Source organism: Marmota monax, unplaced genomic scaffold (assembly GCF_021218885.2).
Source record: "Marmota monax isolate L192 unplaced genomic scaffold, Marmota_monax_Labrador192_F-V1.1 WCK01_AAM20220418_F8-fsc00010, whole genome shotgun sequence".
Lineage (NCBI taxonomy): Eukaryota > Metazoa > Chordata > Mammalia > Rodentia > Sciuridae > Marmota > Marmota monax.
This window is the reverse complement of record NW_026692321.1, coordinates 4,250,025-4,265,530: the sequence shown is the minus strand read 5'-3', so window position 1 is coordinate 4,265,530 and position 15,506 is coordinate 4,250,025. Positions and strand designations below refer to the sequence as shown.

General features: G+C 46.3%; 1 protein-coding gene across 3 annotated transcripts in view; it reads left to right on the top strand.

Moving 5' to 3' along the window:
- Window positions 1-4,943: 4,943 nt before the first annotated feature.
- The window catches only part of Mboat2 (membrane bound O-acyltransferase domain containing 2), a 130,887-nt gene continuing 120,324 nt past the window's right edge, over window positions 4,944-15,506 (top strand). Inside the window, exon 1 of one of the 3 annotated variants that reach the window (XM_046441212.2) lies at window positions 4,944-5,117. In XM_046441212.2, the coding sequence (XP_046297168.1) occupies window positions 5,043-5,117 (75 nt within the window). In that variant the 5' untranslated portion in view covers window positions 4,944-5,042. Of the gene's footprint in view, window positions 5,118-5,464; window positions 5,779-15,506 lie in introns of those variants that run through there. The other 2 variants (XM_058578348.1, XM_046441214.2) reach the window with 2 other exon arrangements.

Sequence of the window (15,506 nt, the reverse complement as noted above, 5' to 3'; positions counted from 1 at the left end):
GCAAGGACAGTGTGTAGGGGAAACTTAAGGCACAGAGGTGTTAAGCCCTTTCTAAAACTCACAGCTATTTGGTGCAAAAGTCAGAATTAGGATTCAGGTATTTGGTTTCCAACCACATTTTTTCTCTAGCATTTTCTTTCAAAGTTAAAATAATGACCTTACTTAGTAATTTTCTTGTAACACCTGTCTCTCTGTATGGTAGTTTCTTTTTTCAATTATACACACCAGCCTGGTGTGGTGGTACATGCCAAATAATATATAAAAAAGGGCTGGGTATGTGGCTCAGTGGTTAAGTGTCCCTGTTCAATCCCCAGCACCAAAAATAAATAAATAAACCAAAAAACAATCAGTCAACCAATCAATTAAAGGCACTTTCTTTTGACATACTGGGGATCAAACCTAGCACCTTACACATGCTGGGCAAGAACTCTACCATTGAGCTATACCCTCAGTCCCTTTTAAAATTTTATTTTGAGACAGGGTCTCATTAAATTGAAGAGGTGGCCTCAAACTCTGGATCCTCCTGCCTGAGCCTCCTGGTTTGCTGGGATTACAGGCAAGCGCCACCAAGCCAGGTGCATCGTTTATTTTTTACAGTATCCCACACAGTTCCTTGGACATAGTAACTACTCAATAAATATTTTTAAAAGTTATGAATCTGGGAATTTCTTTTATAGGATGGGTGTTATCTGAGGTAGGATGGTGAAACATTACATATAATTAGTTCAATTCTTCCCCTTTCATCCCTGTTTAATATTGGTCAGAAGGATTGCATCCAACTTATGCTCTCATCCCTGAGTCATTAGTATAAAATGTGGGACTGTTTCCTTATCAGAATGATGAAGGTGTAGTTTTTTTTTTTAAATAAAGATATACTTGACAAATATAGTGTATATTTTTACAGTGTGTGCCAGGTGATGTTTTGATATACATTGTGAAATGGCTAAATCTAAATCTATCTATCTATCTATATATATATATATTTTTTGCATACTGGGGATTGAACCCAGGGGTGCTCCGTTACAGAGCTGGGGCCTTCCAAGAAACTGAGGCAGCTCCAAGACTCCACTCTTCAAAGCCGATTCTTGCAATCAAGTCAGAAAGATTTAAGACACGTTGCTCAGAGTAACAAGAACGAGTTTATTGAAGGGCTAGGAAAAGGGAAAGGGGACACTCTGAGAGGAGAGGGACAACATGCTTCTCCTACACTCCAGTTTGAGAGGGGATCCCAGAGAAGTTTCCAGAGTTCCACCCAGATCCACCTCTTGACTTTTGCCTGGCAGCAGGGTGACATCAGACTTTCAAGTCCCCACTGTAATGGCAACTCTAGGTCACCTTGGCCCATGCTGAATGGTTCTAATCTGATTTGTAACCACACATTCTTACAAATTTTACAGTTAAGAGGAACTGTCCTTATCTCTCAGAGTTTCAGGATCTGGTCACAAAAGTCTCCTGGGTTCCTCCCACCAACTTTATCTCAAGCCTGCATTTCTCCTTCAGTTAATAGGTAGTTTGCTGAGGAATGTGACATATCCTGTCCATTTAGGCCACATAAGGCTGCAGGTAAATTGCTTCTTGGAAAAGAAAGAACGTGGGGGTCAGTACAGTAGGCCCATTTTATAGAATTATTCTCTTTACTTCTTGTTCCCACCATCCTCATCTGTTCCCTAGTAGTTTTACCCCTGAGGTATATCCTTATCCTTATCCTTAGGGCCGCCCAAATGCCAGGCAAATGTTTAACCATTGAGCCTCATCACCAGCCCCAAACCCCAGTCTTTTAAAATTTTTATTTTGAAACAGTGTCTCCCTAAGTTGCTGAGGCTGGTCCCAAACTTGAGATCCTCCTCCCTCAGTCTTCAGAGTAACTGGGATCACAGGCCAGTGCTATCATGACTGTCTCTTGTAACAGGATTGAACTCAGGGACACTCAACTACTGAACCACATCCCTAGCCCTATTTTGTATTTTTTATTTAGAGACAAGGTCTCACTGAGTTTCTTAGCGCCTTGCTGTTGCTGTGGCTGGCTGTGAACTTGTGATCCTCCTGCCTCAGCCTCCTGAGCCAGTGGGATTACAGGCATGTGCCATGACACCAGTCTCAGATATATTTTAAAAAAATTTTTTTTTAGTTGTAGACATACACAATACCTTTATTTAATTTATTTATTTGTATGTGGTGCTGAGGATTAAACCCAGTGCCTCACACCTGCTAGGCAAGCACTCTACCACTGAGCTATACCTCAGGCCCTAGAAATTTCTTGGATGGTTATTTTTATGTGTTAATGCAGTTGGCTAATGGTGACTCACTCGGAGAATGGGTGTGTCTAGAAGAGGGTATTTCTGGAAGAGATCAGCATTTGAATTAACAGAGTGAGGAAACCTGCCCTTCTCAATGTGGGTGGCCATCCCCTGATCTGATCTACTGAAGGCCCAATGGAACAAAAGATGGAGGAAGATAATTTGTTCTCTTTGCTTGAGTTGGGATGTCCCTCTTATGGATTCCTTGGGCATCGGTGCTCCTGGCTTTGCTGTTGAGAAGAATCCCACCTTTGGCTCCTCTGGTTCTGAGGGCTGGGCTTAAACTGGAACTACACTATCTGCTTTCCTGGGCCACCAGCCTGCTGAGGGCAGACCTGAGACCCCTTGGCCTCCATAATTTCAAGTGAATTCCTCATAATACATCTCTTCCTATGCATCTCTGTTTATTCTATTGGTTCTCTAGAGAACACTGACTAATGCAGTATTTCTTACGCTTCACTTTGTATCAACCAGAGTACTGAGCTCTTTACCAAGGTATGCTTTTATCACCCATGGAACTGGTGGCAATATTATGTTCATTTCACATGGAAACAGAGGCTGAGAAAGACTTTGCCCAAGATTTTGTAGCTAAAGAATGAGTGCTGGAGACAGTCAGAACCTAGTCTGTCCAGAGCTATCACTTATCACATAGCATTCTGCCCCAGACCTTACGACACACATCAGTTTCCCAGATGGCCGAAATCCTCCCTCTTCTAAAAATTAAGGTAAATAATTTCATGTAGTCACGTCTAATAGACAATGATCTCCACCAAAAAAAAAAAAATTCAGCCCAAGGAAATTTCCTTTTGCAGACAGTATTTGTTCTAGCTCTGGGGCTGTATCTTTATGCTGCCTACTTTAGGTTGCAATATGTTTCCACACCCACCTTTTAAGTTTTTAAAATGGAATTTTAATTTTTTCCTTCAGTTTGTATGCTGAGCCACCTGTACACTTCCTCTACACTTTCCCAAAGTGGAGAAAAGGAGTGGGGGGGAAGAGGTTATTCTAAGATTATGTTAATAGAGAGATTATTGGGATAATACATCTCAATGAGCACTTTATTGAACAAGCTTGCCTTCTAATTGGTTACAACTCCCATTGAAACACTATCCCAGAGAAGGAAGGTCTTGGTTCTTCATTTTTCCTTACATCCTCTATTCAGGGATGAGAAACTATCAAATGAGGATTAAGTGGACCAATCCAAGAATATTAGACAGAGATTGTAATGATTAGGTAATTCCCCTCTTTTCAGAGAGACAACTGAGGTCCTCAGAGGATACACTGTGTGTGTTCCTATCTGAACTGTCTTATCCTAGACCCTAGAGTGGTCATCAGCTAAATGCAGTAACCTATGGGAATTTCTGGACAGGGTGTAAAGGTGAGGAAGAAGGCCTAGCGTTTAAGTGGTCAGATCTGGAGATTACTTGGCTTCCAATTCCCTGCTATTTAGCTCTTGGTCAAGTTAGTTAATTTTTCTGTAACTCAATTTCTTTGTTAGACCAAAAGTGTTTATGGGACTAAATGATTATCTTACCTTTAAAATATCTAAAGCAGTGTTTACAGCATTGAAGTATGAGGTTAAACGCTAACTAAGTGTGTTATTTCTACCCCCAAATTCAAATGCCTTAATTTTGAGCTTTCCTATAGTCTCCTATGGCACTTCTTTATCCTCTTTTGATAAAAGAGTATATCTAGTAGCTGATGCTGGCATTTTCAAGGAGCTCAAATGGTTTACTTTTATTAATTGGTCAAATAGAGCAAATATACTCGTATGACATACAAACGCCCTAGGTTGATGGTGGACACGGTTCCAGAGTGCGGGGAGAACCCGCATGGGTGCAGAGATGCTGGGAAACCACCTTTCTTTCTGAGGGGGCGGGACCTTTAACGCGCAGCTGGCGACCGAGGACTTGGACTTTTAACACAGAAGAGGTGAGACCTGTTACCAGTCGCAGGCGGGCCCGGGGCTGGGGGAAGGCCCAGGTGGGGCTGCAGGTGGCCAAAGGGGTGGGCCACAGGCACTGTTCTCCAGTCCTGGCTTTTACACAACAGTCTGGGCACAAAGGGACTTCTTAGCTACGCCACTTTTTGGTTTGTCGCCCTCCTGCTCCTGGCTCCAGCTTTGTCCCCAACTTGCCCGTGGGTTGGCTGAGCTGCTTCGACACGTGCCCCCCTTTGTCTGGCCGCTACTCCGCGCCCTTTGTAATCCACAGGCCTCATAGTGAAGGGTGGGGGCGTCGCCGACCCCCAGGACGGAGAGTTAAGGAGGCGAGGGGGGAAGGCGCCGCCACTCGCCCGCACAGTCGTCGCGCGACGCCCGGGGCCGCGCCTCGGCCCCTCGCCCGGGTCCTCGGCACGGGGAGGGGCGCGGCGCGGCCGGCGCCCTCTGATTGGCTGCGGGCGTCGGGGCGTCGCGACGCGATTGGGCCGCGGGGCTGTCTGGCGCGAGAGCGCGTGAGGTGGGGAGGGGGCGCTGGAAGCTGCTGGAAGTCGGGGGGCGGGGGATGCGGCGGGCGGCGGCGGGAGGGGCCGCGCCGGTGCGGGCGGGCGGGCGCGGGCGGCGGGCGCAGGGGAGGGGCGAGCCGGGCGCCGCCCCCGGCCCCTCCCCGGCCCTCCCCACGCCGCTCTCCGACCGCGGGCGGCCCAGGGGCGGTCGCGCCGCTGCATCCCCATCCTTGTCGCCCGGCACAGCGTGAGCCGGCGAGCGGCAGCGGGCCGGAGCGGGCGCAGCGCCGAGCCCCGGCCATGGCCACCACCAGCACCACGGGCTCCACCCTGCTGCAGCCCCTAAGCAACGCCGTGCAGCTGCCCATCGACCAGGTACCCGGCGTGCCCGGGGCATCGCGCCCGGGCCGCCCCGATCCCCCGCCGGGCGGGAGGGGTGGGGGTGGGTGTCACGCCGCCCGCCGCCCGGCGGGGAGGGGGCGCCCAGCCTGGCATTGTCGCCTCGCCCGCGGGCGCCGGCCGCCTCCCTCGGGCCGCGGCGCGCCCACCCAGCCCCCCATCGCGGCCCCGGGCGGGGGTGGGCGCACGGCGTCGCGGGCGACAGCCACCCGGGAGGGCTCCCCGACCGACGTGCGCGCGGGCATGCCGTCCCTCCCCGGCCCCGCGGCCCCGCAGGCTGCGCTCGGGGCTTCGGCGGTCCGCGCCCGGGCTCGGCTCGCGCCCCAGCGTGGCTGAAGGGGACACCGGAGGCAACAGTTTGGGGGGGGGGGCAGAGGTTATGGAGAAAAGTCACAGCGAGTTCACTAGCCAGGCTCTGCAGCCGGGAAAGTTGCAACCTTGTAGACCGGAGCAGCCACCCCGTCCCCTCAGCGACCTGGAACAACAGCTGACACCGGCCGGGGCGACGGGCGTGTAATCGAGGCCATCGAGTCCGACTGTTGGAAGGGCCTCGGGATTCCCGAGAAGTGAACAGTATTGTGATGGGGAAAGCAGCGCCATTTTTATTCAGAAAGTTTGGAAGTATTTTGTCCTGAGGGTGCGATTTGGGCAGGCGTTGGTAGGGTCTGGTGAATTGTCTGGCCCAGGCGGAAGGTGGTGGCTTTGGGGATTCTGCCTGCCCTTCTTCCAAGTGTCTTGATCTGAAGGGTTTGCACTTCACTGGGGACACTGGCTCACTGTCCTCAGCCCCACTAGGGATCTGGTTTACAACACAGGACTCCTGCGGCCCAGACCCCACCTCAGCGAGGTGGAAAGGACTTCTCTGTGCTTTACTGTTTAAAATAAAAGTCTGAAGTATGCGGAAGGAGTATTAAAAAGAAATTCTGCCTTCTGTTTACGTCTAATTGCTTGCTTGTATTTCAGCGTACCTTCCGGTGAATTGTGAAGTACCTATCCCCCACGTACCTTGAACGGCACTTACGGTGTACGTCCCATGTAGAGTGCCACTAGTGAAATTGTGGGTTTTGCAGAGATAGTCTTCTCTGTTTATTAATAAGTTAATCAGGACTTAAGGTTTTGGGTCTTCTCATCCCTGTGGAGGACTCTGTTTTCCAAACTGGAGTGTCATGCTTGGTCTGTGAGAGTACTGCTGCTGACTTAACTAGGTTGCTGCCAGTGTTTGTGGGCCAGGGTCTGACGAAAAATTTTCTTGCTGATGAGAAGCAAGGGAGTTACAGGCTTGTCATACCTTTTCATTTCTTTTAGGAGATAGGTATATCTCGTCCCTCTCCCTTTCCCTCCCTGCAGTAGTCTTCTTGACTGTGGTGAAGTATTCTTTACTATGCTAATGCCTTTAGCGGTATATGGTGCTTATAACTTTTTAAATGATATAATATTAAAGAACTTATTTAAACATTGCACTAAAGCCAGAGAAAGTTCTTTTCTGTACTGAAATAAGGAGGAGAATCAAGGGAAGATGGCAGGGCTTAAATTTCTTTTTGAGTGTGCTGCTTGACTAGTTAAAGGTCTTGAGTTTGTGTCTTGAACAACTTTCATTTTAATGGAACTATTCTAAATTTGTGTAGTCATGTATAGCCCTGAGTTTGGGTGTCTATTTGTGTAGTATTTTGAGTTATTTTCTCTGCTCTAAGCAGGTCTTAAGGATATTGAGTTAATACCACACAACTTTTTATAGTGAGAATAAATTCTTTCTTTGAAGCATCAAATAATTGACCTTTTTATTGATGAAGCTCTTGCAATAACTGAAAATTCGTGTTGTAAAATTAGATGAATAGTCCTTTAGCCATTATCTTAAATTAGGGGGAACCAAAATTTTTATAAAGTAAATAATTGAGAGAAAACCTCAGAATTGGTTGTGATCAAATAGTGTGACTCAACAGGAAGCAGTCAGGAAATGAAAAGTGTAATAGTATATAACTTGTCAGCATGTTAATTTTGTATGTGCTAATAGTGTTTTGAAAATTCAGGAAATCATTAAAGCACGTACTTGATGTCAGGAAGAAAGGGACTGTAGGGTAATAAGACAGTTAACTTTTTTACTAGAGTGGGGAATTGATGCGATGACAGCAGTCATTGGTGTTTGTGGAGCACAGGAATGCACCTTTCAGGACCAAGCAGCAGAGAAAGGAAAGAGTGCAGTGAGAGCCAGGCCAGGGAGGGAGAGGCAGCAAGAGATCTTGCTTTGGACTCCTGGATTGTTTAGTCTTCACTGAGAATTCCAGAGTGACCTTGGGGGAGCCCTAGTATTTTTCAGTAGGCCTTAAATTTAAATAAAAATATAAAATCTAGTATCATATTGAGGTTTTGTGGTTCTTAAAGATAGCCAGGCAACTTTGTAGAATAATACTTTGTAGGTGGATATGATTGAGGGAATATTTTGAGAGTGGGTTTTGAGGATGGATTTGGACTGAGGGAGAGCTGTGCCAGAGAAAAAGAGCAGATGTGCCACCTAGCAGATGTCAGATACCTCTGGATGGAATTGTGTCCTTAGTATGTTGCTGATCCACAGTGCCTTTTTAAGACACCAAAGTGAATAGTAAAATCAAAAGTCCAAGTCAACATATTTTTTAGAGTGTTCTCTTTCAACGTATTGTGTCCTCTGTTGTGGTTTGCCTAGTACTCTGAGTTACCAGATGAGGTTGCTACTGGCCTTTCCCCTCTTCATCCTTCCCTAGCCTGCCTGCCTGCCTGCCTTCCACCTAGCCATCCATTCATCCACTTTTCTTTCCTTATTTCCCATGATGCTGTAATTACCACTATAGATGGAGTGAATTTCCCTAGTGATGTGATGTCCAGGATGGTGTGCTTGGCATAAGGCCAGTTAAGGATGAGTCATTGGCCGTAGAGTCCTGTTTTGGGGACAGGTGTTACTGTTTTAGAGTTAATGTGCTGAACTCTTGGGGCAGGGAGAGGGGCACGAGAGGCACTCAAGATACTTTGAAAGGTTTGGAGGAGAGAGAAGATGGATGAGGGCAGAAGAAAGAACCCAGTTAGGAATCCTGCACATTTAGTAATTATAATGCCTAACACTTGACAGTTTTCAGAGCTTTTTCACTACATTACGTCCTCACACCACCTTGGGAAGTAAGAGTCAAAGCCCAAAATATTTAGCTTCAGGTATGTCTGCGTGACATGCTATTAAGCCCTTGTATAAAAGGTCAGTTTCAGTACAGTTTTAATATATGGCAGATACTTTTGTCATACCTTCATTTTAGATCTGGGCCACCAGGTATCTTTTGGAGGGGAAGATGAGAGCATGAACTTTTCACACCCCCACCCCCATACTCATGCACTGGCCCTTATGATTTAGATAGGGAATGTGTATGTAAGAGAAAGCAGTGTGGAAGCCTATGAAATCCTTTTTCCTTTGTGGTCAGTTTGCTGATTGCCCTTTCCTGTAAGCCCCCACCCTCCCTCCCTGTGCCGCAATGACAATGAAATGAAGCGGCGGATCAGGGAAGAGTAGTTTAAAACTTCAGCTTTTTAAATTCCCCTAATTCCCTTACAGGTCTGAACTGTGATGAATCCCGTTTTATAGACGAAGAAATAAGTAAAATTCTCAGTGTAGATTCTTATGGCTTTTAGGAGGAAAGGGACATGCCATGAAGCAGGCAAACCAAGGATTTGTTTTCTTTGAAGGTTGCCAGTTGACTGCTCTAAGTTTGGTTCTAGGTTTCGGTTGTAATATTTAACTAACTCATCTTCCTCTCCTGCTTTTACCATTATAATGAGAATCAGTTTTCATCACAGAAATCCTGAGATGCTGACAGTCTGTTGTGGAAGATTCCTTTCAGTCAGAAAGGCATATGGGATTGAGAATCGCCTTGTCAGTTAACAATTTTAGAAACACCACTCTACATAAATGTTTCTTCCTGTATAAGACATGTATTGGGCTTATTTTAAAAATTAACTGATAAAGATGCCCCATGTTAGAGGGAATATAAATAAATGGGAGGAGAGTGGACTAATGCTCTTGAAGCAGTTTTCAGCAATAAAGAGCTGAAACTGACTCTGTAACCAAAGCAGTCCAACTCAGTCCACCTGCTAGGCAGTGGTGCTGCTGTATCTGTCCCTGCATTCCTCTTCCTCATCAACAGGAAGCACTGGTGTGGTGGTGTGGTGGAGAGGTGGGTTTGGAGCCACACTCTGCAAACCTTGTGCCATTAAGCAGATGATTGTTTTTTTTTTAAGCCCCAGTTTCCTCACCTGAAAATAAGGATAATAATAAGTATTAGATACTTGCAGGTTTTTGTGAAGGTTAAAACAAAAATCTATGTGAAATGCTTGGCTCCTAGTAGATGTTGCACAGTTCCTCCTCCTTTACAAATTATAAAATATTTAGAATTTACTTTATATTTTTATTTTGAGAAATTAATACTTGTTCGTATATTGCATTTTTAATCCTTAGGACCTCATTTTTAGTAAGGGAAGTATAAGATTCAGGTTCAGTTACATGCCCACACAGTGATTAAAGTAGGTTTAAAATTTAGTTTTGAATTTGGTGATAAAAACAGTTTTCTGCTTCCTTACTGCTTAGGAAATTCTTTGTTTCCAGCTTGAAACTGCCGTGTTAGATGTTATTGCCCCTTGTGAGTACAAAAAGCCCTGGTCTCTGTTTATTGGGTCTGTTCAGCCTGACTTTCCAGGGAAATCCTCAAAACAGCTTGCACGTAGCTTTGGTCTGCAGTCAGGTTTATAGGTGGGCTTCTACCAGGATACAATGTGAGATTTCTTTAAAATAAAACGAGCCATAAATATGACTCTCAGCAGAGCGGTCAGTTAATGACTTCATGACTAACGTGGGTGCAGATGGAAGTCCTGCTTTAGTCAGGAAGTAGGGTGTAGAACAGGAGGAGAGGCAGCTGATGTATGGAAGGATAGAATCAGGACTGAGGAGGCCCCTCTCCCAGGAGCTAGTGACGGATCCCTTCTGTGGCTTGTCATAGCCCCCCCCCCCCAGCCTTACAAGCTGACATCCAGTCCCTTTGCACACAAACCTTTTTGTGAGTCTCATCTGATGTAACTGCTTCCTTACTTGAGCCCCAAGTGATTTTTGGATCTGGCACTGTTCTGATGTTTGCATTCTGCTGAACGTTGTATGTATCAGTCAGGCTCCTGATAGGAGACAGATTGAACCAGGGAGCTGAAGAGACTTGAAGAACTCTTTACAGAGATGTGGGAAGGTTTGGGGAACTCACCAAGAAACAGTAGTTCCCAAACCAGCTGCACTAGGCCAGGGGGCCAGGGGAAGGAAGGAAGGATCACAGCCCAGGAGGCAGTGGAAGCCTCCAGTGAGGGGGTCTGCCAACCTGCACTGAGCCTGAGGGACCGTGGCACATCTGTCTCTCCTCCTGACCTTTGGTTTCTTGCTGGTGTCTCCTTCTGAGGACTCGGTGTTGATGCTTTGGGGGCACAGCAGAGATTAGACCTGGAGGGGAATTTATATACGAGCCAGAACTGTGTTGCTTCAGTGTTATTCATTTCTCTCCTTGATAAATGCAACTAAAAATCCTGCTATCATGTTCTTTTATGCACATCCTCATTCTCTCTCCTCAGTCATGTTGTTTGAAAGAGTAGGTGACTCTTGCTATTTTCATTTTCCTAATTTCCATTCACCCTGAAAACCGTCCCTATCAGGCTTCTGTCTCCGGCATTAATAGCCAAATCCGGTGACAGATATTGAGAAACACAGCACTCCTCAGTCACTTCCTTGCTCACAACTCTGCACCGTGTCCATGTTGCCTGTTGCTGTTTTTCCTGAAGTGACTCTGGGATGACTTGTATCAAAAGCCATTTGGTATTGTTATTAAAAACATACCTTCCCTGGCTCTACCCAGATGGACTAAGTGAGGGCCAGGGAACCCTCACCTCCTTTCCACTCCCCACCACCATTAGAGGCTAGGGCCAAATATCTTAGGCTCTTCATATTATTAAAAGGTTATAAAAACTGGGCATGGTGCTGCATGCCTATAATCCCAGTGGCTTGGGAGGTAGAGGCAGGAGGATCGTGAGTTCAAAGCCAGCCTCAGCAACAGTGAGGCACTAAGCAACTCAGTGAGACCCTGTCTCTAAATAAATTACAAAATAGGGCTGGGGATGTGGCTCAGTGGTCAGGTGCCCCTGAGTTCAATCCTGGGTACCCCCCCCAAAAAAAGTTATAAAAATATGATGTGGGGTTGGGGTTGTAGCTCAGTGCTTGAGCATTGACCTAGCATGCATGAAGCCCTGGGTAATCCCCAGCACTGCTCCCTCTACCCCCTGCCCATGTATTTTTTTAATCATGTTTGCATGTAACACCCCAGGTACGACACTCCCCAGGTGTAATGGTGTGGTTGACAATATCACAAGATTTAGGAAAAATAAATTCATAATGTACTCCTTTCTAAGCAGTGTAGCCCTGAAATGGGATAAGATTTTTGTTTAATAATGTACGCGTTTTTCAGTCCTATTACTGTATCCTGTGTGACTTTTTCCACCAGCCCATACATAGAAGCCGTGGAAAGCCTAGGATTGGGATGCCAGTGAGAGGCCTGCCTGCCTTGGGAGAGGCTCACTCCATCCAGTCTCACTGTGAGCTTGTTTTTGAGAATATGAAGCGCTGCCCTGAAGGGCCTTGGTGATGCTCCCTCTCTCTCCAGAGAGGCCGAGTAGATTGCCCAAAGCCACGCATGAGCGGAGTGTGACTGCTTGCCTGCTGCTCTGGGGTATTCTTGCATTCTCAGTTATGTACAGTTTCCTCTCTTAACTCTTTGTGACATCCCCTTCCCCCATTTTGGCCTGGCAGATTTTTTCCAATATTCGGCTAAAGACTGCCTTCCTGTTGAAGCTTTTAAGACATGTCTTCTCCTTTTTCAACCATTGGCTTCCCATTTGGGGCTTCTTGTGTGTGTGATCTGTCTGTGTGTGCAACATGCGTACTCCAAGTGTGTGCAGTGCTGCTACCTTGGGCTGAGCGCGTCCCTGGTGGTCTGACACCTTGGATCCTTTGCAGAGAGCTGTCTCTTACATCCTGTGTGGCATTTCTGCAATGAGGCCAGGTCTGCGAGACGCGCTGAGAGAAGAGAGAGCTGCAGTCCTGCCCGCTCCACAGCCGTGGACTCTCAGCCCTTCTTGTTTCTGCCATTAAAAGCCCAGGGCCAGCCAGAGCTGCCTTTCCTAGCAAGGAGTTTTGGGGAGTATTCTTGTGGGCTTCTTGCTCCTTTCCAAGGCTCCTAGTTAAATGTGGATTTCCTTCTGACTCTAGGAAGCAGTGTACAAGGATTCTCCTTACCTCTCCAGGCTACCAGACTTCCGTTTTTGGTCAGGGCCTTCAGAGCAGTGACCTCAGGTCCTTTTCCCATCTTAATGAGCTCTGATGACATCTGGATCATTTAATTAGTTTTTCCCCTCCAATACTGGGGATTGAATCCAGGGGCATTTCTACCCTGAGCTATATCTCCAGTCCTTTAAAGAATTAAAACAATTATATATTTATTTTTGTGGTACTTGGGATTGAACCAAGGGATGGTCTACCACTGAACTACATCCCCCGTCCTTTTTAGTTTTGAGGCAGAGCCTTACTAAGTTGCTGAGGCTGGCCTCGACCTTGTGGTCTTCCTGCCTCAGCCTCCTGAGTAGCTGGGATCACAGGTGCTTGCCACTGTGCCAGCAACATTTGTTTTTTTGCTTACTCAACAAGTCTCCTTACCATGCTATAAATTTCTTAAGAATAGGACCCTTTGTATCCCTCTGCTCGGGACTTGGCTTGGGGTATGTTTGGAGGAAGTGGCACTAATGTGATGAAGGGCAGAGACTGGCTCAGATTCTGATTGTCACTTGTTAGCTTTGTGCTTTGGCAAGTTGCTGATCCTTTGTTAGCTAGCTACAGTTTCCTGGTGTATAAAATGGGGCGTGTAGTAGGGCCCACTTCGCAGGGTTGAGGTTAGCACTGCAGAGGTAAAGAGGCAGAGGCTGAGTGTGGGCTGGGGATTACTGACGACTGTGATTCTCTTGCAGGGGCTGGAGGCCACAAAATTGTATCTGACCTTAGCCCAGTCCTCAGTTCATGAGGGGTCTACTGGAGTCTTCTCAGTCATATATTTGACAAGTATTTGAGTGTCTAGCATGGCTGGCTGCCGCAGTCCGGCTGCAGCAAAATAACGGGGGATGGGGGGGTGACGAGCAACTTGTGTACATTGATAAGCAGGAGTGGGAGCCGTTTATTGTAGGACAGGAGGGGTATAGATACATTCCACACAGCTTATCTAATTAACATAAACTCCATACAGCAGTCAACCAATAAGGAATCTGCACACTTCATGGCTCGCTGGCGTTACTTCACAAACCACTCCCTCTGGCAAAATGCCAGGCGCCATCTTGACTTGTTTACAGACCCTAACAGCTGGCAGTGTGCTAGACAAGGGGACACTGAGGAAAGTGACTGTGGTCCCATGAGGTGAGTGTAAACTAGAACACTGCAGCTCAGGTCAGATGGAAAAGAATCCTGCTCAGGGAGACGGAGCGGCTAGGGACATTCCTGTTGCATCTGGGGCTTCCCTGGCTTCCCCTGGCACCCATGCCCTTCTGGGCTGGAAGGCAGGTTGGGACTGAGAACAAGGAGCCCCACTTCACTGGCCAGGAGCCGCTGGGCTGATGGAGCCTCTTGCTGGCTGTGTGTTGCTCAGCGCTCAGAGGCCCTGGTTGGTCAGGCTTCCTGAAGGACAGACGCACAGCAGATCTCTGAGGGAGAAGCCAGTGGTATAAACCTTTTTGGCTGACTTAATTTTCTTCTGTTAGTTTCCTGGGAAGCCAAAGATATGCAAACATTGAGAAATTTTGGGGTGTGTGACTGATTGTTCAAAAAAGAAATGAAGGTAACTCTTGAGGTAAGTCAGTAGTTGCAGCTAAGTGATCACAGTGGCTGGAAAGGGAAGCTTTATCAGCGTTTTAATCAAGAGATTCAAACAAAAGAAGCCCTCTGATCACACAGTTGTCTTTATCTGTAAAGAACAAAGGACTGCCACTTCAAAAAGGACTCCTTTGGCATATCTTCCCCACTCTCAAATCCACCACGTCCTCCTCATCCTCCAAGTCTCCCATCTAGTCCAGGGCAGGCCTGACTCTTGGCCCCCATCAGGTGAGTGATTCCTCAGCGGATCCTCCCAGACCAGCTCAAAGGCAGGTGAACTGATGTCCTTGAGAGAAGAAAGCCAGGGGACTGGCCAGCTGCCAATCAGAGAGACCACCCTCTTCTGATCAGTTTGCCTTGCTCCTGTCAAGACATGAGATAAAGACATAACGTACCTCCTGCTTTAATCTGTAATTCTATAGAAAGTTTTTTAGTTTTTGGAGGTCCTTTTGGGCCAGAGTAGATGTTTGTGGAAAGTTAGAGTTATAAATAATATATATTAAACATAAACATTTTAGGTGTGTTTAAGTTGTTCAGTTACATGTATGCTAAAGTAACTGCTTGCTTATGCAAACAAACAAAAGATTCAGACTCGTTTAATTTTCTTTTTGAACTAAATTGTAGGTAGAATATACTGCATACATGATAGATATCCAGATGATACTTCCTTGTGGATACTGAGTGGAGAGAGAGGTACTCCACCTTTTGCAAAACCATTAGTTTCAAAACCACCTGTCTACTGGGTGTTCAGTAGATGGTGATTGAATAGAACACATCTCATTTAATCAAGATAAATATTGATACATGCAATTATGTTCTAGAAATTAACTATAGATAGAAAATTGCCTGAAACTAGCAATACATCTTAATAGTGAACCTTAGCAGTCTGTTTATTTAAGGTGTAGCTTAGCTGACCAGGTCATGGGGTTAGATGAAGTAGCTAATGCCATTTCCATCCCCTAGTACCCTCTAGACGCCTAGAGGGTACCAGACAAGGTACATAAATGAGTGTTAATATTGGTGCCTCGTTTTCTGAGTCCTGCACAGCACGACCATCTGGAAGCTACGTGCAGTCTGAAGGGAAAGCCTCTGCTTGCTTTTCCACTGATCGCCATAAAGAGGATGTTGGCTTGCTGCTGCCCAAGTTCATTTTTCAAAGGAAGCTCGAATCTAGATTTTTTAATGGAAATACGATTTTTTAAATTCTGGAAAAAAACTTCAAGTTTTTTCTTTTTGAGCCCACATCTAGGCAGATCTCCCAACCAAGAGTTAGGTAGCAGGTTCTATTAGAGTTGATGGTGGTCAGTCCACTCTGAAGTACAGTGTTCTGCTCTGAAACTTTCTAGATTATAACCAGAGCAGGGCAAGTAGGACCAACAAGGGTTCAGAAGACATTTCAAGCAAGTAGCTGACAATGA